General features: G+C 36.4%; 1 protein-coding gene across 1 annotated transcript in view; it reads left to right on the plus strand.

Moving 5' to 3' along the window:
* The window catches only part of ROBO2 (roundabout guidance receptor 2), a 468,174-nt gene that overhangs the window by 47,513 nt on the left and 394,078 nt on the right, over nucleotides 1-26,583 (plus strand). Inside the window, exon 3 of the mRNA XM_059820733.1 lies at nucleotides 2,977-3,303. Coding sequence (XP_059676716.1) covers nucleotides 2,977-3,303 — 327 coding nt within the window. The remainder of the gene's footprint in view (nucleotides 1-2,976; nucleotides 3,304-26,583) is intronic.

Genomic DNA, 26,583 nt, shown 5'->3' on the forward strand with positions numbered 1-26,583 from the left:
TGTTAATGCTCTCCACTTCATAGGTGCAGCTTCATGGCAGCTTTCAGTTAGTCATGATATTGTAGGATTTTTTCCAAAGGCGTGTTTTTGCCCAACAGCATGTAACAGCTAATTTGAAGTCATTGCAGCACATCATAGTAATGACTACTTAGGGACTTTTAAACTCAGGGGTTATTTACATGCTCTATGTATGCATGAGATATTCCTATACTGGAAATCCTTGAGTGAATAATGGAGAAGGAAGCTCAATGGGTAGTCCAGGGTACAACACCAGTTGCCTGCTTCAGTGCAACCACTTATCTTGAGTAGATCATGGTTCCATCTCACGCTCCAGTAAAAGGAAAAGTATCATCTTCTGCCCAGTTAGCTCAGGGGGTTGATAATTTTTCTGTTCCTTCTAAATTAGGTTGTATTTGTAAGAGTACTGGGGGGTGGGGGGGGGAGCCATAGTGAAAGAATCGAAACTCAACTAGGAAAACACCATTGGGGCTGTCACTTTCTGTCATGTAGACAGTGTCTATGTCTGCCAGAAGAGAGGCAACGGAGTCAAGTTTTTGGTTCTGCTTGTTCTTTCTAAATCGGAGTATCCTTCTGGAATAGCTGTAGGTGCTCAGTTCAGTTTTGAAGGAGGGAGTCTGCTGTGCTCTGTGATTGATTTCTTGTGTGTGTTTTTCTTCGCTCCTCTTAAGTGCACGTTGAAGGAAATAACTTGCTGCATGAGATAGCTGAAGGTACACCCAGTCATCACAGGAATGCCTGGTATGAGCCCCTCTCGGAACACAGCCTGAGCCTTTCTCCTTGCTGATTGGCATGATCTCTGCTGCCCTGTCTCAACCCTTTCTTGAGCACAAATTGCTTAATTAGGATAGAGTGAGGTAAACATTAATTTTGTGATAAACTTCAGTTCTGAAGAGGAAGAATTAGTCCTATTATGACCTGAGGAGGGATTTTGAATTGGGCTGTGTAAGGTGGAAAGTTTAACTCTTTATGGGAGAAAGCCTTTTTCAAAGGATTTAACATGACCTGTAATTCTCTGTAGAATGTACTACTTCGAGTTTTGAACATTGTTGACAAACTTTTGTGTATAAGAAGACTAATATTTTGGGTTTGCACTTTGCATTTTTCTGCTACTAATTTTGTTACACTCTACTAATCATTTATCAAAATTTAGTTGTACCTGTTCTCTTCTCTGACTTAAGTCCCTCTAAATTTTCAGAAACATCTCAGCTTTGCTGTTCTTATCAATACTGTTAGTAGGAATTTCTTAACACTAATGGGGTTTTGTTTGTTTCTTTTGAGAACAAGCAACAAAATAAGTTGGTAGACTTGTGTGGAGAGTATTATATATGTCTCTAGTCTTTGTATGAAGTTTGCTTTTTAGTCCCATGTACTGTGAAATTTTTAGTCTTTTACTTTGAAAAAGACTGAAATCACCATTAATGTTGTGTATGGGGTCATGGTCTAGAGATAATATAGGGTCTCCTGTCCGCCAGCACCTCTCTTCCTTATTTCAGGACTTGAGTTACAGGGTAAGGCTTCATTGGAGAAGGTGGACAATGTTCAGGCTCTGCTCCTTCCCTGCCCCAGGCAGTGGGAAGGCAACTGAGTGTAAAGGAAATACAGAAGGGCAGAGGAACAGTGTGTCAAAGTGGCTGCACAGAAAAGTACAGGGCAAGGCACAAAGTTGCTGTTGTAGAGAGCACAAAAATAGTGTTGTAGAAACTTCAGTGTTATCAATACCTGGTAGTCCTGATAGTTGTGAAGGCTTAACGATGGCATATTTGTCATCGGTGTTGTCAAGTAAAATATAATATTCTGGTGGGCAACTGAAAGAAGAAGGTGCTTTGGGTTGTATTACTTTCCAGCGATAGAGGGATTAATTTTTGTACTTAATTCTTAGTACTGAAAAAAATTTAAGTGGAAAAAGTATAACCACATTCTTTCCAAGGTATAGTGCACTCAGGGATAATCCAGGGTGTCAGACCCCTGGTTAGATACACTATGTAGAAATGCTGGAGCTGTAACTCTCAGTAACCATGCAACTAGGTTTGTGATCCAGTGTCGGTAGGAATTTAAAGATACTGCAAATGGGTTAGAAAGTACATTGGCAGATAAAAGGTGATGGACACCAAATAGCAAAGTGAAGAAAAGGATGAATGCAGAGAGAAGAAAAAGGGAAATGGACCTATAATGATTTCTCAGACACTGGTGTTTGCAAGGCACTTTCAGGTGCATGTCTGCCTACATTGTATTTGTATGTGTGTGTATATGCATGCAATCCACTGAAAATTTCTAAAGTGTGGTTGACGTTTGAGATTTCCAAATAAAAATAGAGCTCATGAATGACTTCAGACACTTTGAACAGTTAAAGATGCCAATCGCTGCACTAGAAATTTATGAAGGAAGGAATACTTTTCAGGTTTCAGTTGTGGGGTTTTGTTTGTTTGTTTTGGGATTGTTGTTTTTCTTCTGTTTCCATAACTGGGCTGTTTGTGGAAAAGGGATACAAAGCATACATGTAAAACTACAAAGAACTGTTAACCAATAGGTGGTAAGACACAGTGCTTTTGGATGTCTGTCTGTTGAGTCTGGCAGATGAGAGATGGTAGCCATGAGAGGAATCCTGAAGCACAGGGATCTAGAAGCAAATGTAAATAGAAAGATTATTGGAACAAGGAAAAGATTGTCAAGCATGTATGTGTAAGAGATCATCCTTTGAGCCCAGTCTGCATGTGGTATGGATTTAATAATGCCTTAGAGGTATATATCTGTAGTCCAACTCAGTTTTTTAGCTTTGAAAGTCTCTGATACAGACTGATATCATTTTGCCTGATATCAGATGTGTACAGGTTTTCATATTTTCTTTTCTTTGAAAATTTTTGTGGCATTAAAAGATTAACTTGTGAGAACTCTTTGCGAAGCCTGAAGTTAAAATAAATTGTTTTTTCCTCCCTCTCTCCTTTCCTTTTCCTCTAGGATCCCGTCTCCGCCAGGAGGACTTTCCACCACGGATTGTTGAGCATCCTTCAGACGTGATAGTCTCTAAAGGAGAGCCAACAACTCTGAACTGTAAAGCTGAAGGACGGCCAACTCCTACTATTGAGTGGTACAAGGATGGAGAGCGAGTGGAAACAGACAAGGATGATCCGCGTTCCCACCGCATGCTGTTGCCCAGCGGATCTTTATTTTTCTTGCGTATCGTGCATGGACGCAGGAGTAAACCTGATGAAGGAAGTTATGTATGCGTAGCAAGGAACTATCTTGGAGAAGCTGTGAGTCGCAATGCATCTCTGGAAGTGGCATGTGAGTAGCTTTATATGATTAGCACTGTGTAAAAACTTTATAGTTGCTTTTATGCTGTCATCCAGCACTTGCACACAGTCAGCAGTCTGGGAGATAACCAATGTAGATAAGTATGGCATTTTGTCATTAGCTATAGCTCTTAGTCAAGGCATTTCAACATGAGCTTATACAGTAGCAGTGACCATACAGAATACCTGATTTATACTGAAGCAAGGTTCTAGCCAGTGTATAATCATGATTGGCACAAACATGGACAAAGGCTAATCTTCCTCTAAAGAACAATCTAATTCTTAAGTTATAACTAAAGCTGCTTATACTGAAACTAATGTGGAAAAATACCTACCATTTAATATAAGGTGCACTGTCTGTTTCTCTTTATTTAGTCATCTGTTACCTCAACAGAAGTAGACAGCTTCTTGGTGACTCATGCTCTGTACTGCTGGAAACCTCCATACATACTCCTCTATCATAAACTTGATACAAGCCTCATTCATTATGTGAATGGCAAGTGAAATTGTTGGCCATTTCTCATATCATCCAGAGCAGTCTTATTCTTTATCGATCCTCTTTGTCTTAACAGAGAAGTCATCATGGCTCTTTCAGAGACCACCCAGCATGCATGATCTGCTTCTGGTAGAGTTAGCAGAGACATTCGTTATATTCACATGGCAAACAAGCTCATTATACCTAAAATACAATGTGTTTTATATTATTTTTTGTTGCTTAGTTATTCAGAATATCAACTAAGAGTAGCTGTGTATCTTCACATAAAGGTGTATTTTAGTAGATTTATGAATGTTCTTCTCTTGCTGGACTCTAGGTTCCCCGCCCCCACCCCCCACCCCCCCAGTTCTTTACATGGCAGTAGTTTCACTAAAATATGTTTGACTGAAGTAGGGCTTTAGCAGAAACTTGTATTGCCTAGCTGATAAAGAATTAATTTAAGTACACATTAGAAGGTATGTTGGTTTAAGGGGGGAGGAGGGGGGAGCACAGAAGAGAAATCTTTATTCCTGATGCAGTCTGCAGACTTTTATAGCTAATGTTATGTGATCTTGAGGTTTCAGTCTTCTCAGAAATTGCAGAAAATGCCGGTTTTGAAATATTTAGGTGGTGGTATAGGCCAAGTAGAACAGACTTGTTCATTATCTTTCACTTGTCATAACCTAGATTCAGAATTGTTTCAAACAAAAAATGAAAATGGTTTTGGCACGCATTCAAGGCACGAGTAAATGTGTATCTGTCAGTAAAAGTATCACAGAATGTTACTCAGTTTTGGTAGGTATTTAGGAATCAAGAAGATGATCAATTTAAGGAAGGCTGAAATCTGGGTGAGTATGACTCTAGACAAATTTACTGGATTATTTCTGTCTCTGTACATGTGGTTTTTAAACTGCTGAGAAATCCTTTGGGAGGCATAAACACTTTGAAATCTTTGTTGCAAACCTGTTGAGATTCAGACATCTCCTGTTGAAGTTCAGAAAATCGTTCAAGTTGTACCTGGAGTCATCAAATTAAAATTATTATTTTGAAATTTAAAGGTGCTCTATATTTCGTCAGTTTTCACTGATCCCTACTTCAGTGACTGCTGAGAGACCCTTGTTACAGTATCCCCAGTCTCTGGAGTAACTGTTTTAACCACTATAGCTGGTGGCAGGTCATGCGTGAACTGTATGCGAGATAGTAGAAGACTTGAAAAATAATAGAAGTGTGTGTCTTTGTCAGAGGTATTTTAGAGCAGGATCATAGAACGTGAAACCTGAGATCTGAAACCATAGCCAAAGTTTTTGCAATAGCAACATGCACCTGACACCAGATTATTTTACTGTTTTTATAGCTTTGAAATTTAACTGACTGAATTCCCCAATTAAACGGTTTAGCAGTCTAAAACAGGCACTCCTGTTCCACTTCAACAGTGCTTTGTCTTTCACAGCCATGGTATGGCTCAAGGATTACAGGAAGGTCTTCATTAAAGAAGAAAAACCGTAAATAATATGTACATTGCTTGTTTACTTAATTTTAGAGAAACTGCTGGTTTTAGGTTCACTGATGTTAAAAGCACGTGCCAATGCTCAACGTGTCTATCAAAGGCATCTTCTGGAGGATGATAGCAAAACTAGCCAGTTTCCCTTAGTTTTGAGACACTTGTTAATGTGATTTTTGGTTCTAAGTCAAGTTTTCAAATTACTTGCAGAGAACAATTATTTTAAGGCTTTTAACTGTTTTTCTAATGTCAGCATTTCCGGACTGAAGATAGGCAGGTCTGTAGCAGTCCATTTGCCTGCTAGGGAAATGAGTTGTTGCTGACAGCCTGTTGTCAACAGTGAGTCCTCACTCACCTGTTCTCAACTGCTGCTGAAAAGTGTAGAGTTGCCTGGATACTGCAGCCCTGTCCACAGGAGGTGGGACAGCCGTGTGCCATCGGGTCTTACTTGTGCTATCTGTAATGGTGTTGAAAAATGCTCGTTCCACACTAAGCCAAGCTGTTTTCATCACCAGAAAAAGGACAGTTGTCCTTTGCTGACAACAGGGTTTTGGATTATTATCTAACTGTAGGTGGCCTCAAATTGTGCCATTAGAGGCAAACTGCTGCTTTTTACAGGTTTAAAATGCTTGAGCCTGCTGTTTTAGTGAAAGAATCAGTAATTTGTTTTACTTTGCTTATTAAATTGTCAGTGACCAATAATGTTCATTTGCAACTTTTGAATGGTTTATGAAGAAATACTTATTGGTTTTATGTCTCTGTTAAGTGTGTTCATGCTTATGTATTCAGGTGATAAACAGTGTTAATTATGGTTCGTTCTCTTCTAGTTCCACACACACACACCCACCCCCCGTGTATACCTACCACAAAAGCACTGGGATCGAAAATCTTCTGATGTATTCATATTCATGTGTGAAGACAGAAGAAAAACTCTTAAGTGAAATTCAGTTGAGGCATACAGTGATTCAGAGCATAGTGTGGCCCATCTTGAATGCAATCATTTTGCCCCTTGTTTTTTTGGAGTGATTTTCTGCAAGTTGCTGAAGTCCCTAAGCTCTTTTTTGATCGAGTAGCAGTTAAAACCTTTCCCAAACATGATGAATTTAGGTACCAGGCCATCCAAAGCCTTTAAGTATGCTTTTAAAACCATGCCTATTCAGAGCATGTGCATACAATCAAGGGCAGATGTTTTTGTGTTGATTTATGTCCTCCAAAAAATTTCTCCACGTCAGTGAAACTGTGAAGAACTGTGATTTGGGAAGTTACTTAAAAAATCATTAACATACAGAATGTACTTTTAGAATTTTTTTGCCTTTAATTTAGAAAGTCTTTATTCCAGAAGACATTTAGGAAGTAATAGGAGTTTGTATATGAAGCCACAGTTTAGGATTGATAAGACTTATTCTATTTCGTTCTTCTTTTAATGCATTAATCCATAGTGTGCTTTGTGTGCATTACTTTTTTCATTAGGAGCTTCCTCAGAAGGAAAAAATAATGATAATGCTAGCAGTAAAACCATTCTTCCACTGCATGTGTGGCAAATTCAGATGCAGAATTTGTATATTTTATGGTTAAATCATTAAAAATAAATGTTCTAGTCCTAAAACAACTACGAAGAATTGTATTCAAAAGAGTAAAACATCGTTCTTTTGATTTTGTGTATTATAATTTTTTTATTGAAATTGAACAAGTGTTGGCATTATTAGAAATATGTTGATACTCAGATTTTCTTGGGGGGATTTTAGAAAGAGAACTAGGCTTGAAATAGTTTGATCTTTTGTGAAATTGCTTTAATATTTGAAAGCCAGAAGTTTTAAAATAAAAGCAGTTTTTCCACAATGTACGAATTGACACGATTGAACTTATGTGGTTGAGTTTTCCAGTGGGAATATCAGGAGACACATTTGCAATAGTGACTGTAGCTAGGATTTCAGTTGCAAGCACTGGGGTGCCACATGTAAGCAAGAGAAAGAGCATGAGGGTCCTCACACTGACTCAGGCTGCTTCTGATCTAGCCTGAGTCAGTGGCAGCCCCCAGAGAGAGCAGCTGTAGCCCCAGGTGTTAAATATGTGACAGCAGCTTGATCTATCGACCACTGTAAGAGGGGGCTTTGGCCTAAATGAAAATTCATGAAAAATTGATGAAGTCCCCAGATTATTTTTTTCCCTTTTCCTTTTCCAGTGCTGTGCCAATGCAGCGAGGAGAGATTAAATGAGGTGTTGAACGCTTTAGTGGCAAGGAGGTTGTGGTTCAAAGGTCAGGGGTCAAGGGAGGGGAAAAAAGACCAATTTTCTACCTTACTTTCCGTTAAAAGAAAGCGTGAGGCTTTTTAGATTAGCTGGGATTTGCTGCCATTTTAATGTAAGAATAAAGCTTAGGAATATTCACAAGTAAGATACTGTTCTGCATGGGTTGGCAAAGGGTAGGAGTATGTGGGTTGGTGCTAATAGAAAACAGTGGAAGACTCTGAGTCATAATTCAACTGGAGAACCAGAAATAGATTGAATCTTGTAATGGCAGTATAAATTTGGGCTTCCATCTTTCTGAGTCTGTGTTTGAACTGAAGTCATTTGGAGAAAGAAGAGGTCTTGCATTATTTATATGCCACAGATTGCTTGAATAACAGGCTTTGGAACACTCTCCAAACATAATGATCCTGTTTATGTTAGATCCAAAACTGAATTATGTTTTTATCTGTAACGAGAGGTTATAGTAGTTCAGAGTTTAGTGTGAAGAGTCACAGGTGTATTCCAAAGCAAGCATAAGCCAGATCTTAAACATGGGCAACAGTAATTTTATGAATACAACAGATATATTTTAATATTCGGTGAATAAAGGCTGAGAGGTATAAAATATATGCTATGCAATCATCTCTGTACCATAATGCTAATGACTATTTGCTGGAACATGTGCAAAAGGCTGCAATATGTTCATAATAATGGAGATAATAATTTCATTTGAGATATTTAGGGTAAAGACCACCTGTAAAATAGGATAAAAAAAGAGCACAATGTATGTGACCTGTAAAATGGGTGGATGATTTCTTTCATCTAGTCTCTGTTCAACATAAGACTTAAATATAAAAATTGTTATTAATTCTGTTACTGGCAATTTCAAAGACTGATTTGCTTTGGGGTTACTTTTGCACGTGGAAAGTACATCCTATTCATTTACTTATACCTCTCTTGCCCTCATCCTTCTCAACAGAGTGTGAAAAGCTTCCTGTCTGAGCTGGTAGTCTTTTGCTCTCATGAAGACAGAAGTAATTATTGCAGAAATTGAAATGCTAGAGACTGTGGTCCTGTGGATGAGCCATATCAGAACACTGAAAAGCATCATGCTTTTTCTTACTGTACATTTCTCTAAGAAGAAATATAACAAACCATGACTATTATTACAGCACAGTTAATGAAAATAAAATTCCCCTCATAGAAGAAAATAAATAAAATGGTATCTGATTAAATAATCAGGGAAAAGGCAGATCTCATAAGATGAGGGGGAACACTTCAAACCTCTGTACTTCTGAAGCTTGCAATAAGCAATTTCTGTTGATTAGGATGAAGCCATTGGGAATACCATTGTTAGAAACCATTACATAATACAGCATTTCTGTATAGGTCATAATTAATTCTTACAGTCACTATTAGAAATTAAAGAGGTTAATAAATACCAATGAGTGAAGCTATATCAGATAAATCAAGATCTGACTGATGTCTCATCACAAGGTTTCCTTTTGAGCCAAAAAAGTGGTTCTGATTATTTACTTTTTTAGTTTAGCTTTCAGCTGAGTATGTGTTTCTGCTGCTTCTGAATTCACCTGGGATAAGAAACCTAGATATTTGAGAGGGTGTGATTTTTGTACCAGCAGCCAGAGTGAACTAGAATTTTTATTATAGAGGTGCTTTTCATCAGGATAAACTAAACTGCGTCTCCTGTTGTTAACACATTTCTTAAAAACTGTTTAAGATTGTGCTTCAGCATTGATGCCTTCAACATGGACAAGAACAGTACTTCCCATGATCGTCCACTAGGATTTAGACAGGTGACTGCATTGTTACATCTTCATTTCTTATCCTTTGAGCTCTACTTGGACATGCAGGTTTAAATGTTTAGTTCAAGGCTAAAAATGCTAGTGACCCTTCACATTTAAGAGCTGTCACTCTGATGGTGGATCCAAAGATATTTAACATGATTTCAGTCATAATAACAAGCTCTACAGTGTCTGTAGGTTTCTCCAGACTGTGCTCATGTTCTCTGTTTTCTTTTTCTTGCTCGTTTCGTACTGTGGTCATCTTATAATAGATTTTCTTGGTAGGTCCTCACAGCACAATGAGCTATAAAGAGATACAAGGTTCACACAAAACAAGCAGGCTTGGGTACCAGAAGGGTGTTTGTTGTGAGCACTTAAGTTCATCTGGTCATGTGTGCTGAGAAGGGTACACCAGCCCAGCAAAAAGCTTCCTTAACAGCTGGAAGTTCCGTTACGTGAATTAATTCCTTCAGAACTGGTTAGCATGTCTTTGCAATGTGCTCTCTTGCACCGTGTAGTCATACAGTCTAATATCATCCCCAGCATTCCTGTAGCAGAAATAGTTTCTCACATCCAGAAATGGTTAGAGAAGCTTTCTGTAGGACCGCTAATTTATTCCTTGAATTCTTCTCCCCAGGATCTACCTTTTTTCCCCCACCTAAAAGAAAACTGTCAGTGTTACATTTTTAGAAGCTATTAGCAGTGCGCTCAGTCTGATTCTTCTTCTAATAATCTGTTGCACATTTCCTCATTTCATTTTTGTCGACTTCCTTCTTCTCCTTGCCTTTGATTTTATTTTTTAAAGCAAATCCTGCTGTTTATATCTTTGAATGCTCTACCTGATAAAATGTTGAAAGCTAATGAACTACTGATGACTTTACAGAAACCTTGAAGGAGATCAGCTATTGGCTGGTCTGTTAGTGTGTGTGTCATCATGTACTGATTTTTTTGGTTGACATTTCTCTGATTTTTAGTTCATCTGGGAAATAAAGAAGAACAAGATAACATTGCATTTTTACAACTCTGTTCCCTTTGCTCAGGAGCCTATAAGCACTATTTGAATGTTAATTGAAATACTAGCTATTGTTGGCATATGCTTCAGACATGTACTATTCTGCTGTGTCAGATAGGCTTAAAAAAAAGTACTCATTTGAAACAGTACTTCAGACCGTTCCTTTGCAAATGTTGCATAATCTCAATTCTAACAAAGTTCATTACTGTGGTAATTAACAGTAATTATTAGGTGAGATTGGTGGATGTTTTATATATACACATATATATGTATATAGCTTTTTATTCTGATAATTGTTATATTTGACGACGCCAGACCCTTATTCTTCTTCCTTATTTTTTTCTTTTCTGTCTTTGTTCAGATATGTTCTTCCCTCTGTTCCTGTTCTTAAAGGACTAAAATTTAATTATGGCTTTGGTGATACTTCCACTTCAAATGCTCCCACAGATGTTATACTTTGAATGAGTTTCTAATACTTGGAATTTATGTGGGACATGAAGTGATGGTTTTGTTGCACTCCTCTTGCTTGGATTTTTCAAGTGGCAGTGATGTGAATGTATACTGATACTTTGGAAATTGCTTCATCATGTTAGAGGAGGGAGGTGTACACAGTCACTTTCTGCTGTCTCATAGACCTATCTGCCACTGTACAAAAGGATGTAGAGATGTAAAGAACTGGATCAGTGAGTCCCCTGTATTCTACACAGCTGTATTCTGTAATTCCATTTAGAAACATTTCAAGCTGCACTTTGAAAAGCAGTTTGATTGCTTTCCCCTTCATCCCTGAGCTCACTCCGTTCCCTGTTTCTGTTGGAAACCTGTCTTGGAACTTGTCTTCCGATGGTGAGAAAAATAGTTCTAATGTTTCCAATGTAACCATAAACATGCTTTATTTATGTTTGGTTTTGTGATCTAACTTTCCTTTAGTTCAGTTCTTTTCTCTCCTTTGTATTTATAGACCACAGTGGTATCACTTCTCATCTCTGCTACTGCTAAGTTAAACAAGAAAAGCTCATGTCTTGGAAAAAATTTGCTTGATCCTAGTAGTCATTCTTCACCTGTTCTAGTCTGCATCCATTTTCTGAGACACGGGTGGGTAGATTACATATAATATTTCAAGACTTGTGTGCTGTGCATTGTGAACTAATGTTAATAACTGCCTTCACTGTTCCCTTATCTATCAGTCCTGTGGTCATGTTTAACTTTTCTAAGCATTTGATAGCTCATAGTCATTCTATAGTAATCTGATGCAGATCTTTCTCTTCCTCTACGATTTGTAACAGATGAGCTTCTACTTTACAGCAAACTTCCCTGTGATCAGTTCAAAAGCATATGACCTTGCACTTCCTATTATTATTCCACTTAGTCTAGTGTCTCCTACACTAGTCTTTGATGTCATCCAGTTCTTCCTGTTTAATGTGATCCTCCTGTTGGGTCCTGCTGGGCTTGTTGCCTAATCTTGTATGCTGAAGTAGAAGGTGGCCTTGGCGTTCAAAATTGGCAGTTTCTAAATCCACCTGCATCTTGCTGGAGGACTTTGGTTTTACTAATTGGATTTGAACCTGCCTCTTGCCCAACCCTTATGCAAAATCATTTGATGAAATAAATGGGAAAGAAACAAGTTTCTGTCAGCCTACGAACAGAATGCCAACCCAGCAATGTTGAGCCACATGAACATTGCCTGTTGGAAAGAAATCGTTTCACTGACTCTTATTCTGCTTCTGTTACGATCTCAAAACACCAATTCATACAGGAGAACCTGAGGAAAAATATCCTCAGTTCAAGCAGATAAGGTGAGTAGAAATCTTACAAAAGAATTTACATTGGTTAATACTTTGAATTATTTTTTAGATCATAATGTATGCTAAAAGTTCCCCATCTGCTATATATGTGAATGCACACAAGTATATTTTAAAAGAACGTAGGTGTGGAAAAAGAACAAAGGAATTCATTGCAACCCTCTGACTTCAACTTTTGGAATTATTCAGTGCTATATGTAGTGCACTTGGTGACTGACAGTATTATAAACCCCTAAAGCTGACAGATAATAGGATGATCACTTTGTATTTTAGCAGAGACAGATATTAAATGGAACTTCGAGCATGGTTAGGATGTAAGAATTCCTGTGTTCTGTCCAGAACAGCATCGTTGAGGTAGTTATATAAATGTTTTTAGTTTTTATTTTATATGGAAGAGACAAATTAGTGATGATGAAAGAAAGTAGTGTCCTCAGGACAGCTTTCAATTTATTTCCATGATAGATGCAAATTCTTCACAGGTTTTACATGCACATGTAGCCTTAGGAATACACAGATTATCAGCTGTTAGTGTGAAGAGACTTTTTGGCTGCAATATGGTCACATGGTGGTTTTGAGAAAGATACATTTTTATTGTGTCTTGATTTTGAAAACTTGGACTGTGATCTCAGTTTTCAGGAGACCTTTCCTCTCTTACATTGGAGACAGTGGCATAATGCCCTATGGGGTCACACCAGTTGGTCCATCTACCCCAATGGTCTATCGTGGATAGTGACAAACAAAGACACTGTTTAGGAGAACACATGAGCTTAAACACTTTAAGTGGCTCGTTTTCCTTATGGATTCTGGGGAACTACAATTGTTTTTCCTTCTTAGAATCAGAAAAAGGCAAATATTGTGGAGAACCTGTAGTAGTTGAAAGCATCTGTTATGGGTGAAACACTCACCTTAATCATAGAGATATTTACCTTTACTGCAGGATTGTCTTTATGAAAGAGATGTGTCTGCACCTCAGTTTTCTCTTGAAGTATAGAATATTTAGGATGTTTTTAAATTAAGTTGATAACAAAGCCCATATGAGAGCATAGTTTGGGTATAAATTGGAAGTTACTGAAGCAAACTGGAAAGTCAAATGAATCTTTTCAAGGTATGTCAGGATGGCTTTTTCTTCTAGCAAAGCATCTTGGTTACTAAAGATTAAATGGCAAAAAAAATTAACTGGAAATTATTTTTTGAAAGTATTTGCTTTTGTGTTCCATCTGCATTGTTTCTAACTCTGGCTTCTCATTTTTATGTATTTCTTCTATATTTCAAATTTAGGATCAGCAACTAGAAATCGTGTCTTCCTCAAGTAGTCTAATTCTTGGATTGATTAAATTATGTTCACTTTTTTGGATTGTTGGAGGGGGAGATAAGTAGCCTGCAGTTTGGACACTCAGCTGGGAAATGTGGTTCAAGTCACTCTAGGTGCTAAAGATACATACGGTAGAGCACCTATTCATTCAATTAGCATATATACAATTCTTATTCTACTGTAGAAGCAACTTAATTACCTGAAAAACCTGTAAATTCCACACCTAGAGATGCATGCCTAAAAGTCAGTGGTGGCAATATTGAACATCAGTCATGTTTTCTTTGAGATTCAGAGCCATCTGTTCAAGGTCATGTATCATGTTCATTGCAGAACCATGAGCAGAAGCCAAATCTTTTGATTGGTAGTATGATACCTTAAGAATATGAGGGATATTCTTCATTTTATTTGCCTCCATCTGCCTGCTATAAAAGACAGGTGACTTCTTTCATGATTTTGTTTAGATTGTGTTCCCATTTGAGCAATATCTGATTCTGAATATATTGCTTCCTGTAAATTTTGGACTTTTAAATAGAACTTATACGTGTTATGTAAACTTTGATTCTAACAATCTTATTGAAACATGTGGAAACACCCCACACCCTGGGAGCACTTAATATAAATAAACTTTTCAGAAAGTGGGCCATAAGGAAAGAAATTGCACAAATCCAAACAAAAGGGTTTCCTTTGTGTCTAAGAAACTGACATCTTACAAAAACAAAAAAAAAGCAAACCAACCACCCCCAAAAAAACCCCAAACCACCAAACACCACCACACCCACCACACTCTCCCCCCAAAAAAAGGCAAACAAAAAAACCCAACAAAAAAGGTGGTGGTGGTACAGTTTGATCTGCAAATTGTTGTAGAATTACTTCTTTCCCTACCAGTGTCATTAGTCTAATTGATACCTCCACTGAAGCCCATGCTTTTACATTTGTTGTGAAACTGGAAATGGGGAGTTTGGGACAGAGCCCTGGATTTTTTTTAATCTGGATTTTCTTATCTGATAACTTGGTCAGATTGTAAGGACTTGTTTTCACTTGCTAGAATAAAAGCTTGTCTTTGAGTATTCTTGGTATAATTCACTTGCTAATTTTGCCATTCATCAAAATATTTTGATTGTTTATCATAAATACACTGTGCATATGTGCAGAATCTAGGTTTATATGTCACTTTTCTCATTATACAACTGCATACTGAACAAATGAGAGCTTGGTTTCTGTCATATTAAATCCCTCTCACAGTTGTTTTATTCCAGTGTTGCAGAAGTGTTTAAAGATAGTTTAATAATACCAATTTTCTTCTCTCTTGGAAATAATTTCACTTTTGCAGTTCATTACTAGGAATGGATGTAAAAGTAGAGGTTAAGAGCAGTGAGAAAGGAACAGACTTGTATCTGTATGTCATTAAGTTCCTAACAGTGACATATAGAACTGGCAAACAAACAGGATACAATTACATTTATAAATAAAGTTATGGGAATATGAACTCTAAAATTATGAAGTATTGGCAATATTGGTTAGGACCTGTACAGTATATGGCTGTTTAATGATCACATATATGTTATGTATATTATAGTCTTTTATATATGTAAATAGATGTGTATATATGTGTTAAATACGTATACACTATACACATATATCTTTTAAAAAAGTCGGCTCTATCATTGATGTACATTAAAATTCCTAAGTAACGGACAGCGTAGGAGTTTTAGTGCAATCTGTCACTTTCTGTGCTTCAAAGAAGCTTCATCAGGCACACAGTGTGCACAATACAACTGCGCTATAAAATGTTTGTATTTCCATCCACTCTCACTGTATACCAGAGCCAGTCTATGACATTGTGTACTCTTTTTGCTCCCTTTCCATTAGGCCAGTACGTATGCAAATAGTTACAGAATAAATACTAAATTGATAATTTTTTTCTGATTTTTAGTGGTCCTTTCTTCAGCCTTTGTGCTTCCGGATATTTGTAAAAAAAAAAAAAACCAAACCAAAAAAACCCCAAAAAAAACCCAAAACCAAACTTTTTTCTTTTTTTTTTTCCTTTTTCTAACCAAGTAAACTAGGAAATCAAGTGCAGTGTAAGTAAGGACCTGTACTTGTTTCCATACATAGCATTAACTATAGGGAATATACATACACTTTTGCCAGCCATTTTTCCATTGCCTATCCCAAACTCCTCAGTTGAGGTGACCTCTGAAGTGCCTGCTACAGTGAGTGATGGAGTTAATGAGATCCAGCGACACCATGACCCTGACCCCCTCGTGGCCTTGGTTTCACTCATCCATCTTCCTAGCCCCACAGGCTGTGATGTGCTGTGTGGAGACAGGATTAAACAAGTGTGAATAAATAAGTTCAAAGCTTTCTGTCATGGTTGCCAACACAGAACATCAGGAAAATGAGACATTAATAACCCGATGCTGGGGAGGCATGTTGTTTTGCCATAAGAACACCTGGGGAAAGTACCACTTTCTATGCAATCAGTTTTTTGCACGCCAGGAAAAGTTTGCTTAGGACTTTTGTGATGGGTGCAAGATTTGGCCTGCCATTCTTCTTAGTCATGAAGCTGCCAGCAGTCGGACGAGAGGTAGAATACATCATCCAGAAAGGTGCTGAAAAACCTGCTGTGAAAGCAGCACCCTTTGCTTGTATTGTTTGTTATTTGGGCTTTGATTCATCAGAACTGATTGGAGGGCGTGGTTTTTTTGTGGTTTTAACCTACTCTATTTACAAGAAAAAACAGTCTGAGATGTATTGCCAAGATTATTCTCTAAGCAAAATCTTACAAGAGGAGTTTTGTACTTTGTCATAAACAAAGCTTTTTTTGATATAATGTGATTTTAGGTTGAATTTGTATCTGTGGGTAAGATGCTGAGATAAGATACCTTTTTCTGGTTGTGACTGTGGTTTAGGTAGTGTCTGTCTTCTCTTTGTCAAGACATTTTCTTTACTCTGTGGCACTTTCTGATCAGTTGACTAGTTGGTGATTAAATCCACTCATTTAGTCCAATGGGTCAGAGCTGTTGTGGTGGGTAGAAAATTACTGATGGATTATCAGTTTCATCACCTCTGACATCTGGCCGTAGTTCATCTGAGAATTCATAACACGTTTGCCTGAGCAATAACATGCTCAGCTACCTGTGAGGTCATGGATCTAGGTACTGCGAATGTTTTGTGTTCAGGACTGATAGGACAGATGTCACAGAAATTAGAAGCGCGTCATCTTTTTCGGTGATAAAAACACCCATTAGTACCAACTACTAAAGGGTGTGCTAGGGTCAGTAGCAAGCTTAGTAAGTCACAAAGCTGTAATTCACTGATACTTGTCTTTTCCTGGAGTGTTTCAAGAAATAAAAGTGCTCTTGAGAATTGGAAGAGCTTTGGCATTAGAGTAACTGGACACTTATGAGGCAGAAGATACGTAATGATTTTTGAAGTCTAAAACTAGTGAATTTATACTGAAACAGGTATCTTTTTAGAGACGGGTGTCTTTTTTCATTCCTGTTACACAGTAAATCTTATTATTACTGACTGACAGCCTATCTAAGATTAATTTTTTTCCTAGAGTCCAATCCTGAAATTACTGTAAGACCAGTTAGAGATGGTGCATTATTGTACTTCTAGGTTACAAAAGTCAGAGACTTCTTATATTGAAATTTGTGGCATTTGTGACAGAACAGAAGGATGCCCAAGCGATCTAGTGAACGAAGAGAAAGGACCATTTTAGATACCTGAGCATTGTCAAGGTTAGCAAAGTAACAGTGGCTGTCATGGTGGGGAAGTTATTCCTCAAAAAAATCCTCTAACATTTGAGATCCATCTCCTCAGAGGTTTCTGGGTTTGTTCTTGTAATTTTTATTTATATCTTATTAAACTAAAGATATTTCCACTCTTGTGGGAGTATTACTCTTCTGGTTTGTCTACTTGAACACTAAACAGAAGATCCCTCAAATATCTCTGACTTCATAGAGATTCAGGGAGCACTCATGCCTTCTGTATTCTGATCTTTAGAATACGAATTGCTATTTTTTTCTACTTACTTCTCCATGCTTTCTTGTAGCAATATCTATCCCCGTAGCATCTTCCCACCATATTTCTACAAATCATTTTCAAGTGTGGGGCATAGGGTGTTAAACATAAAGCTAGTTTGAGATTGCATATGTATTCAATAACCAGATATCCAACAGTTCTTTCATCAGTTAAATCTTTTCTTCCACAGAAAAAATTTGCTGCAATGTGGGAGTGGCTGGTCAAACTCCTGCACTTTAGCCTGTGGTTTCAATGAATAATTCTTGTGTTTCTCATCTGAGTTATGCACTTCACAAAAGGATTTGATTTTTTGTGCCACTTGTTGTGTACAAATAATAAGAGAGGAGGAAGATGAGGAGAGAAGGAATGGTAAAAGACTGGAATGAAAAAGAAAGGACAAAGATTTGTTAAGAAAAATACTGTTTGTTCTTCAGCAGTTAAGGCCCTATGATAAGATTTTTCTTTTTCTGGCTTTATTGGAGCGTCTTATGATACTTTATTGTTTCAGAGAGGAAAACAGCTAAAGTTGTTGTTTTGTCCTGATGGCATATCTTATTTTCAGTAAAGACTCAAAATATAAAACAAAATTAGAGGCCCTGGATAAAAGGGAAATACTCTCCCCTGTTGTTGAAATAACTTAATGTATGGAGCTATTTTGGAAGACAGCAGCTATAGAACATAGCTATATTCTTCTTGTTCGTTATGTATCATAGTTCACTGGAGAGACACTTGCAATATAGTTGCATTTATTTACTTTAATTTAAGGATGCTGCTATCCTGTAACTTTGAGTTTACTAGCTTTCCCTGATAATGTATACATCTTGAACATTAAGCGATACTTAAATGTCACTTTATAGGGTTTGAATAGTTATCCCTTCCTTAAGGCATATTTTGTAGTCTTGATAATGAAAGAGTAAGAGGTATAGCTTTTCAGCATGTGTTGTGATGTGCAGTGATCTTCCATAGTGGAACTGAACATCAACTTCGGCTAAAGTTACTGCTGCTGAAGTAGAACTCAGTGACAGAGTAGGTATTTAATAGCTACACAAAGGGGTGTAATATGAGTGTGCTGTCCTACTGTTGCCATCTCAAATATAGCATTTTCTTTGGGGAAATACTTGAAAATGGTATATTCAACATGCCATAGGTTACTTGCAGAGAAACGTCATTAAAACAGCTGAAAAGTTTATATCACACCTTATAGTCCACTTATTTATAGATTGATGAGTTGTTGGTGTTCCTATCCTAAAGTCTTTATTTTCACAAAGATGTATGTACCTACAAAGACTGTGTGTACCTACTTCTGACTTGGTGTCAGAAGGTGACATACAAAGCCCAGTCCTTCCAGCAGATGCTTCATTTAAAGTAGGTGAAAATGTGCAAGTGATTTCGGTCTAATTTCAGTAATAACTTTATTAAAAGAAATAAAAACAGTATTTATAAATAATAGAAATAGCACCAGCTTCTTAGCCCAAGTATTAGATATACATCATGTACTATAAAAGAAGTATAAAGGGAATAATGGACATGATTGCTTCAGAAACAAGTCAAACAAATGTCAGTTCCAAATGGCTTTATATTCAGGAGAATTATGAAAACTAACAGGGGAAAAAATAAATGCCTAAAGAGCAAGGATCAAACATGGTCTGTTTTTTTTCCCCCACTCCCCCTTCATGGCACTCTGTTTTCTATGTTATGAGTGACTATCTAATACTCTTTTCGGATGTTGACCTGAAGGATACAATTGAGCGTGATGATATATGTTGTAGTGAAGTGAAATCTAACATTAGTGAAGAAATTTAAAGGTTTTTTTACTGTCATTATTCTTCATCTTGCAAAATTGTCCAGACAAAGTAGCCAGAATGGGGTTTCATTGTATGTGGCTTTGAGCAAATATAACTTTTAATCTATAACCCACTGGATTTTATAAAAGTTGATGAGAGGGAGTTTTTACAGAAGTGCTACTTTCATCATTTAAAGTGTAATAAAGCTTCTGTGTTGGCATTATACCGACTATTAACAAATTTTTGCTTTATAGAAGCAAAATTGTTTGGTTTACTTCTGTAGTGGGCTAATAGTCATGTTTAAGGTTAAAGGAGTCATAACGCTTAATTCTTACAGTTCTTAATTTAGTGGGTTTTATTTCTGGGAGGCTTAAGAGCCTATTTCTTTTTCCTTTCCACTTTTTTAGATCTTTCAAGTAACTAATTCCTATCCTTCTTTTAAATCATAAACAACTTCAGGATCCATTTAATATAGCAGTTTCATAGAGACATCTTTTAATTCCAAATAGTTTACAAGTATGACATTTGAAACCTTTAATGTCATATGCAGCCAAAGGGGAAAGGTGCTTTGAGAGGAGGTAAAATGATTGATTTTTTCTTTTTTTCCAGAGGATTAAACTACAGTTTTATTATTAGTACTAAAATAAAAGTCAGACCCAAACCTTACAGCCTGTGCTTGTATCAGTTAACAAATGGATGGATCTTGTTCAAGCTCTTAAGTTCTTTCATGGCTTCAAAATGCTGTCACTATCAAAATAAGGCTGAGTAGAAACAGACTGCAGAAACAAATTTTTTTCTTTTTATTCAGTTTGTAATGTCCATTGTATAAAGTATCTGCTAGTAGAGATTTGATTTTCTCCTTTTAGCTACTATTCCTCCCAGGTTTTAATTAAAATGGATGAGAAAGTGCTATGGTTTCAGTTCTTTCTTCTGCTACTGACTTCTATGTAATACAAATCATTAGCCTCTACTTCATTCTCTCAAAAGACTTTGTAAGGCTAAGAATACTGCTGATGTGAAATGCTAAAATAATGCTAGTACAGTGGGTAGCTGTGAGACATTCTGTTCCTGTTGATACAAGAGCACTGTTTACCCATTGGATATGATGAGTGTTTAAATGCATGCACAGCTTTGTACACGAGTTGTTCTTTTAGCCCAGAGTGACTTCACATGCATATGACTGCTTATTTTCTTATGTGTCTGCAAAGGTACCTTTAGTTTCAACTGCCTACTTGATTATTTTTCTTTTGATAAGTGTTTTGAATACATCGAGAGGGGGAAAACAGTAAGAAAGCATTAATCTAGAAGGGAATATCCCAAAGTGTGGAAGAATATACAGAGTACTTGGAATTATTTTTAACCTGAGTTTGACATTTGGCTTGCTTTAGAGTTGATAATATCCTTTTGAGATCTCTGCCTTATAATCAACCTCATTAAGTCTTGTGACTTCTCTTGGTTCTTTTTATTGACACATAAGATGTATTATTTTAGAAAATGAATTCCAGCTTTTTGTCACAATTCCCTGTTAGAAAAATGAAGTAAGGTTCAACTACACATATGCTTATAATATGACAATAGTTCCACTCTTTCACTGGGGGAAGCATGCAGGAATTATCAAGTTAGACCCTAGAATTTGCATCAATTGTTGTGATGTCAAAGCTGCCATATTAATATTCTTAGTTTTCCATTTCAGTGATTAAGTATAATACAGATCAATCTAATGAGGTTTTAGGTACACTAAGTACTTGCTTTTACAGCTCTATGTTCTTGAGTTAAAAATAAGCTTTTTAAAACTTATACTCATATCTGATAAAAACTTGTAGTTTTAAATAAAAGGGGAGTTTAATCAGGAAGGAAATTAAGTACATAAGATTTGTCTGTTTTTCTTAAAACTGAGCACGCTATCTTTGTATTGAGAAATAGTTTTTAAATCTTTATAAATTTATAGTTTGTTTTGACCAAGTTTTTAGGTGGTCTTAGGTGGGCCTAAGAATCAAAACTGTTGTTACAAAAGAGATCTTTAACAGTTATTGGAGTAGAAGATGCTCATTGCACTAATGTCTAGATGTATTAATGTATTTTCCCACCTAAATACTGAGAGGAAAAGTAAGAAACATTCCTAAAAATGAATGCAGTGCTTAGATTGTTAGATTCAGTGCTGCAAAAACAAAGCCTTCTCAAATTTATGTCAGGAGTGTGAATTTTTTTTTATATTACAGTCTAACCCAAGGCTTTGTTCCAGTATACTGTGGTTTACTAATATTATGAGCATTAAAGTGTGTTTAAAAAAAAAAAAAAATTATGATCTCTCATCCTGACAGCACAACGGTCTGGTGAAATAATGTCACAAACCATGTCTGATGGATTTGAATTCAATATGGGTGGCCTGTATTTCCGTTTTCCTAACTTTTCTCCACCTTACTGGTCCACAGGCTGGTATAAGCCTGCATTGCTTTCATTCTATATATGCAACATAGACAATTGTGGATATTTTTGTGGTGGTCACCAGCCAGGAGCCACAGGAAATTGTGTACTCAGAAATGGTGGTGTTGGGGTTTTTTTTAATATAATTAAATCTGAAGAGGAATCAGCAACAGAGAATCAAGCCCTGTCTCCTGAACGTAAACTGTGAGCAGTTTTGATGAATAAACTGGCCTATCTTTCTAATTTACTAGTTTTTAAGAAATTTGACCACTCTATTTCCTTATGAGTCCCTGTGGAGATGCTTTTGAACAGAAGGAATTGTAGTTTTTAGACACTACATGAGTATTGATTATATTTTTTTAATAATATTTTCCTGCTTTCTTCAGAGCTTTAACAGGGTTCTAGTGTAGAAGAGAATTATTTTGCTGCTACACATTTTTATTAGGGAATAAGATACTATTGGTTTATTTTAAGCTATTTAACATTTTTAAAGAATCTTTCCTAAACTTCATTTCGGTAAGAGGCAGGTGTGTAAAGATAAATCAGAAGTTATTTTGGCTCATTATGGTGTGTATGTTTGAAAACTAATACAGCGTGATTTCTAACAACTGATACTTCTTTCCATAGCATCTTTGAAATGAAATAGCCTAGGAGTCTTGAACTATCTTTTAACAAATTTACTTTTGGGTGAAGGTTCCGTTAAAGAAAACTTAGAAATGCATGGAAGCAGGAAGGAGGGTGATTTGTGCATCTGATTTTCTATTTCTGGCTGTTTCTGACTTTTGGTTGGCATGCATGTTTGCGAGGTACTCATGGCTCCTGTCATGCCAGATCTAGGTTGCTTATAGAAATATCAAGTCCTGACTTGTTTGCTGGGGCACTTAAGTATGCTTGGGTGTCAAATCTTAGGTAGCAAGCCCCTCTTTGAATAGACTAGGTTAGCAGAAGCAAAGCCAGGGCAGCTTCATTTGTTATGTAACAATGTAGATCTGTTCTTTTCTTAATTTGGGTATGGCAGAGGCACATTTGCCTTGGTAATGCACTTGTTTTGGACAATGTAAAGTAAAATATTCTGTTGGGGGGAGGGGGCTGTGTGTGGTTTATATATATTATAAATCTCATTTACGTATATATTTATGTAGACAAAAGGTGGCCTGTCAAACATTAATTCTGCATTATTATAGTGGTGTGTACATGACCATGTACATAAGTTTTTCTGATGGACTACAGTCTGAGTCAGTGCCCAAAACAGATGGTGCTTAGTTATTTTTTGTACCTTGCTTGTTCAATGTTTTGCTCACACTTCAGTTGCTGTGTATTACTGAAGTCTTAATTAAGTGGGGTGGCATTTTTTCCTCTTTGAAGTTTTTAGTGCTTATCTTGAGTACAAGAAGTAGCAGTAGAAATATTTTGCAGACATAGACCAAAGGCCAGGGCTAGCAGTATCCTTCATCCTTTTATGACTCTCACATTACTTCTGGCTTATCCAGGGAATGGAAGAACTGTGGTTTGATGTTATGATCATTTAATGTATCAAGCAAAGACTGAAAGGGAACAGTGAAATTTGAACAGCGTAGTAATTCTGTCATAGCTCAGACTTATTCTGTCAAATTCTCAGACTAGTGGTCTGGGCCAGAGGACAGGTCAGTAAATTTTCATTCATTTGAAAGGGGCTTTGCAGTAGATTCTGGAAGACTAAAGGTCCTGTAGGAAATAGGTAGACGGTATCATAGTAAAATTATACAAAGAAATAATACAGGTAGTAATAAAATAGTTCCTTTCTATAATAATTTACTTAGCATAGGTTTCTTTCTCCTTTTGAGCAAAATTTTCTGTGTTTGTAAGAAATAAAATCTAAACTGATGACTCCATAGCTTTCTAGCAAGTAGGTTAATGAATACTTTTTTCTAAGGTATGTAAGTATGAGCTGAAGTATTTTGTCAGACCATGGTCTCCCTGTACATGCATTTTTCAGCTGTTATGCACATTTCACCTACCTCTCCAAGTAAAAGCAGTAGTGAACTATCTGTTATTTGTATCTGTGTTTACATTTACACACACACAGAGCCAGTGAACGCTGATAAGCTATCCATAGATCACACCAGAGAATCCAATGCACGTTAACAGCCTTGCAGAACTTTGAGAACTCCCATTTAATAATAAGCAAAACACAAAGGAATGCATGGATGTTTCTGAGCCTTCATGTTAGGAAGGTTCCCATTTTTCACTTGAACTCCTGATCATCTTCAGTCTTCAGGTAGGAAAGTGGCTTTAGCTTCAGCTTCTATAAAATAGCTGTTGTTATTGAATTTTATCTTGAACTTTTTTCCATATTTCACATTTTATCCGTTATGTCTAAAATTTGTAAAAGTTAGTTCCTTAAAACAAAAACAGAACTTAAACTGTACCTTTATTCTGGGTGTGTAAGTGTATGTGTGCCTATGTATTTAACACGAATGCATTTGTGTTTGTATACCAGTGTATTTAATTTAAAATGCTGAAGTATATTCATCTAAATCAGCTACTCAGGTTATTTCCTTTTGTTAGCCGTAATGTGTGCTGTTTGGAATTGTTATAGTTCAGCAAAGAGAACGCATAGTGCTTACATAATAATGAAACAAATACTTAAAAATTTTTAGAAAACTAATGTTATTTGCTTTTTTCCTATCTGATGAATCAAGATATAGATGTACGAAGCCACGTTTAAGATCACTGAATATCACTTGATACTTAGGCCCTGTGTAGAGATTTGATCCTTGGCATGGATTTCAGCAGCTCTAAAGCAAAACAAAAAAAATATATAAAACCCTTTGAAAACTTACCCAATGGGAAATTACTTTTTTTTTTTTTTAAAGCCTTATTAGGGCCATGAAAGTGGCAGTATGACCCTTGTGTGTCATGAGGAAACCCTGGTCACATTTAGGCAAGTGGCGCACCATCATTCAATCTCAGCACAGCAAACAAAGTATTCCTTTAAAAATTTGGCTATGGTCTCTGAAGAAGAGAAATTCTGGAGACCACTGTGAAGTTGAAGTAAGGCTTCCTATTGTGTATGCAGCTTCCAGCCATTGTACACATTTGACCCCCAAATGACAAAATAAATGAAAGCTGCCTTTCAAAGTAATGCAATCAGTTCAAAAATATTGTGCTAATAAAGTTATAAATTCTAATTGAAAGATTTATGGCAATCCATTTAGTTGTTACTAGGTTATTTGTGACAGACAGATGTAGAGTAACCTGATTAGAGTCAGCATTGTGATGACTTGTAACTGCAGAGGGAAATAAAGCTTTAAACCAATGTCATAGCCCATTCTCTGAGATGCATTTTTGAAGCTGATTTAAAAGAAAATATATGACCATTAAATATAGGTTTGCAGCTGTCTCAGATAGGTTGGCCCAAAGAAAGTGCTAAGATGACTGGCAGGTCTTTCTTTACCTAAGTTTTAATTAATAACTCAGTTTTGCAGATGGATTTAGAAGACATTCTATTGAAACACTATTTTCAATATAAAATTATTTTTACTAACAATTTTATATTTAATATCTCATGTTAGGAAAAATAGTCTTAATTCAGTTAATAACAGAAATGCTATTAAGGAGTTTATGTTTTTGGATTTGATGAACAAACTTTATGAAAATATGCTACCTATATGGACATTCCCTTGAAAAATGTAAAAGCAGTGCTTTTCTTCACATATATCTGTATAACTTTAATTGGAGGAGCTTAGCTTTATTGGAACCAAATAATAGTTTCACAGACGCTACAAAGATAAGGAAGCGAGCTGTTGTCTGGTACATGTTCCTAGTTTTAATACCTAAAATAATGGACATTATTTTCCTATTTTCTTTAAGATATAGTATATTCTTGTAGTGACACCCTTCAAATCATTCTACAAGTGAGAATTAATTCAGTTCTGTATTTGATTCGTTTGACCTATTTATCAGAAGCAGGATTAATTGGTGAAAGGATACGGTTTTGTATAATCAGGAATAAAATGTGTCAAGTTTTTGAATAATGCTGTAGTAATGTGTATTGCAAAGCGGTTCCTAGTCCTAATTTCAGTGCACTTGGATGCTCTAGCACAATACAGGAATAAAATGATCCAAGCTCAAGCTTCTTGGCAAGTGCTGGTCTTAGCCTTTCTGATTAATACAGGTCTTTTCCTGTAATATGTCAATTTATATTATATTCAAAGTTATAATCAAAAGAGATGTAGTGGTTAAAGTTGTCAAAGGGGACTATTTTGACAGAACTGCTTTTGTATTGAGAATTAAATGGTTGTTATGGCTCTAACCTTACAGAATAGTATGCTTTACATGCTGGCATTCATTTAATAAACTCTTTCTCTAATACTATAGGAGGAAATACTAATTTACCAGAACATCTGAAAATAGATGGCGAAATGTAAATCTGATCAATGAATGTATTATTAAATTCTGTGTTTATGTAGAGTAGGGAGATTTCTTTGGCAAGTTGCAATACTGATTAATTTCCTGTTAGTTTTGACTAGTAAGTATATTGAAATAGTAGGAAATACCAAACAGGAAGAATTGTAAAGTGTGTGTCTGTATTGATAAATTTTTGTAAATATGTGTATGTTTGTGTGTGGTACATATGTATTTATTATATTCCAGACTATTAGTGTCATCTTAAGATTGTCTACTCTTTTTTCCAAGATAAGACTACTTTCTGTTGTCTATCACCTTACCAAGGTGCGATCGCTTCATTTGAAAAGGCCCTGTTTGACTCTACCTTCAGGATGACTTCTTGTGAGTGTTGTGATGAGGAAAGCAAAGGGAAGAAACAGGGTAGACATCAGGTAGATTTGTAAAATCAGCTTTTTGTGAACCAAGATTCTCTGAATACCTCCTGCCAATGTCCTTCCTAAACTCTGGAAGGATTTT

The sequence above is a fragment of the Gavia stellata genome, chromosome 1, assembly GCF_030936135.1.
Source record: "Gavia stellata isolate bGavSte3 chromosome 1, bGavSte3.hap2, whole genome shotgun sequence".
Taxonomy (NCBI): domain Eukaryota; kingdom Metazoa; phylum Chordata; class Aves; order Gaviiformes; family Gaviidae; genus Gavia; species Gavia stellata.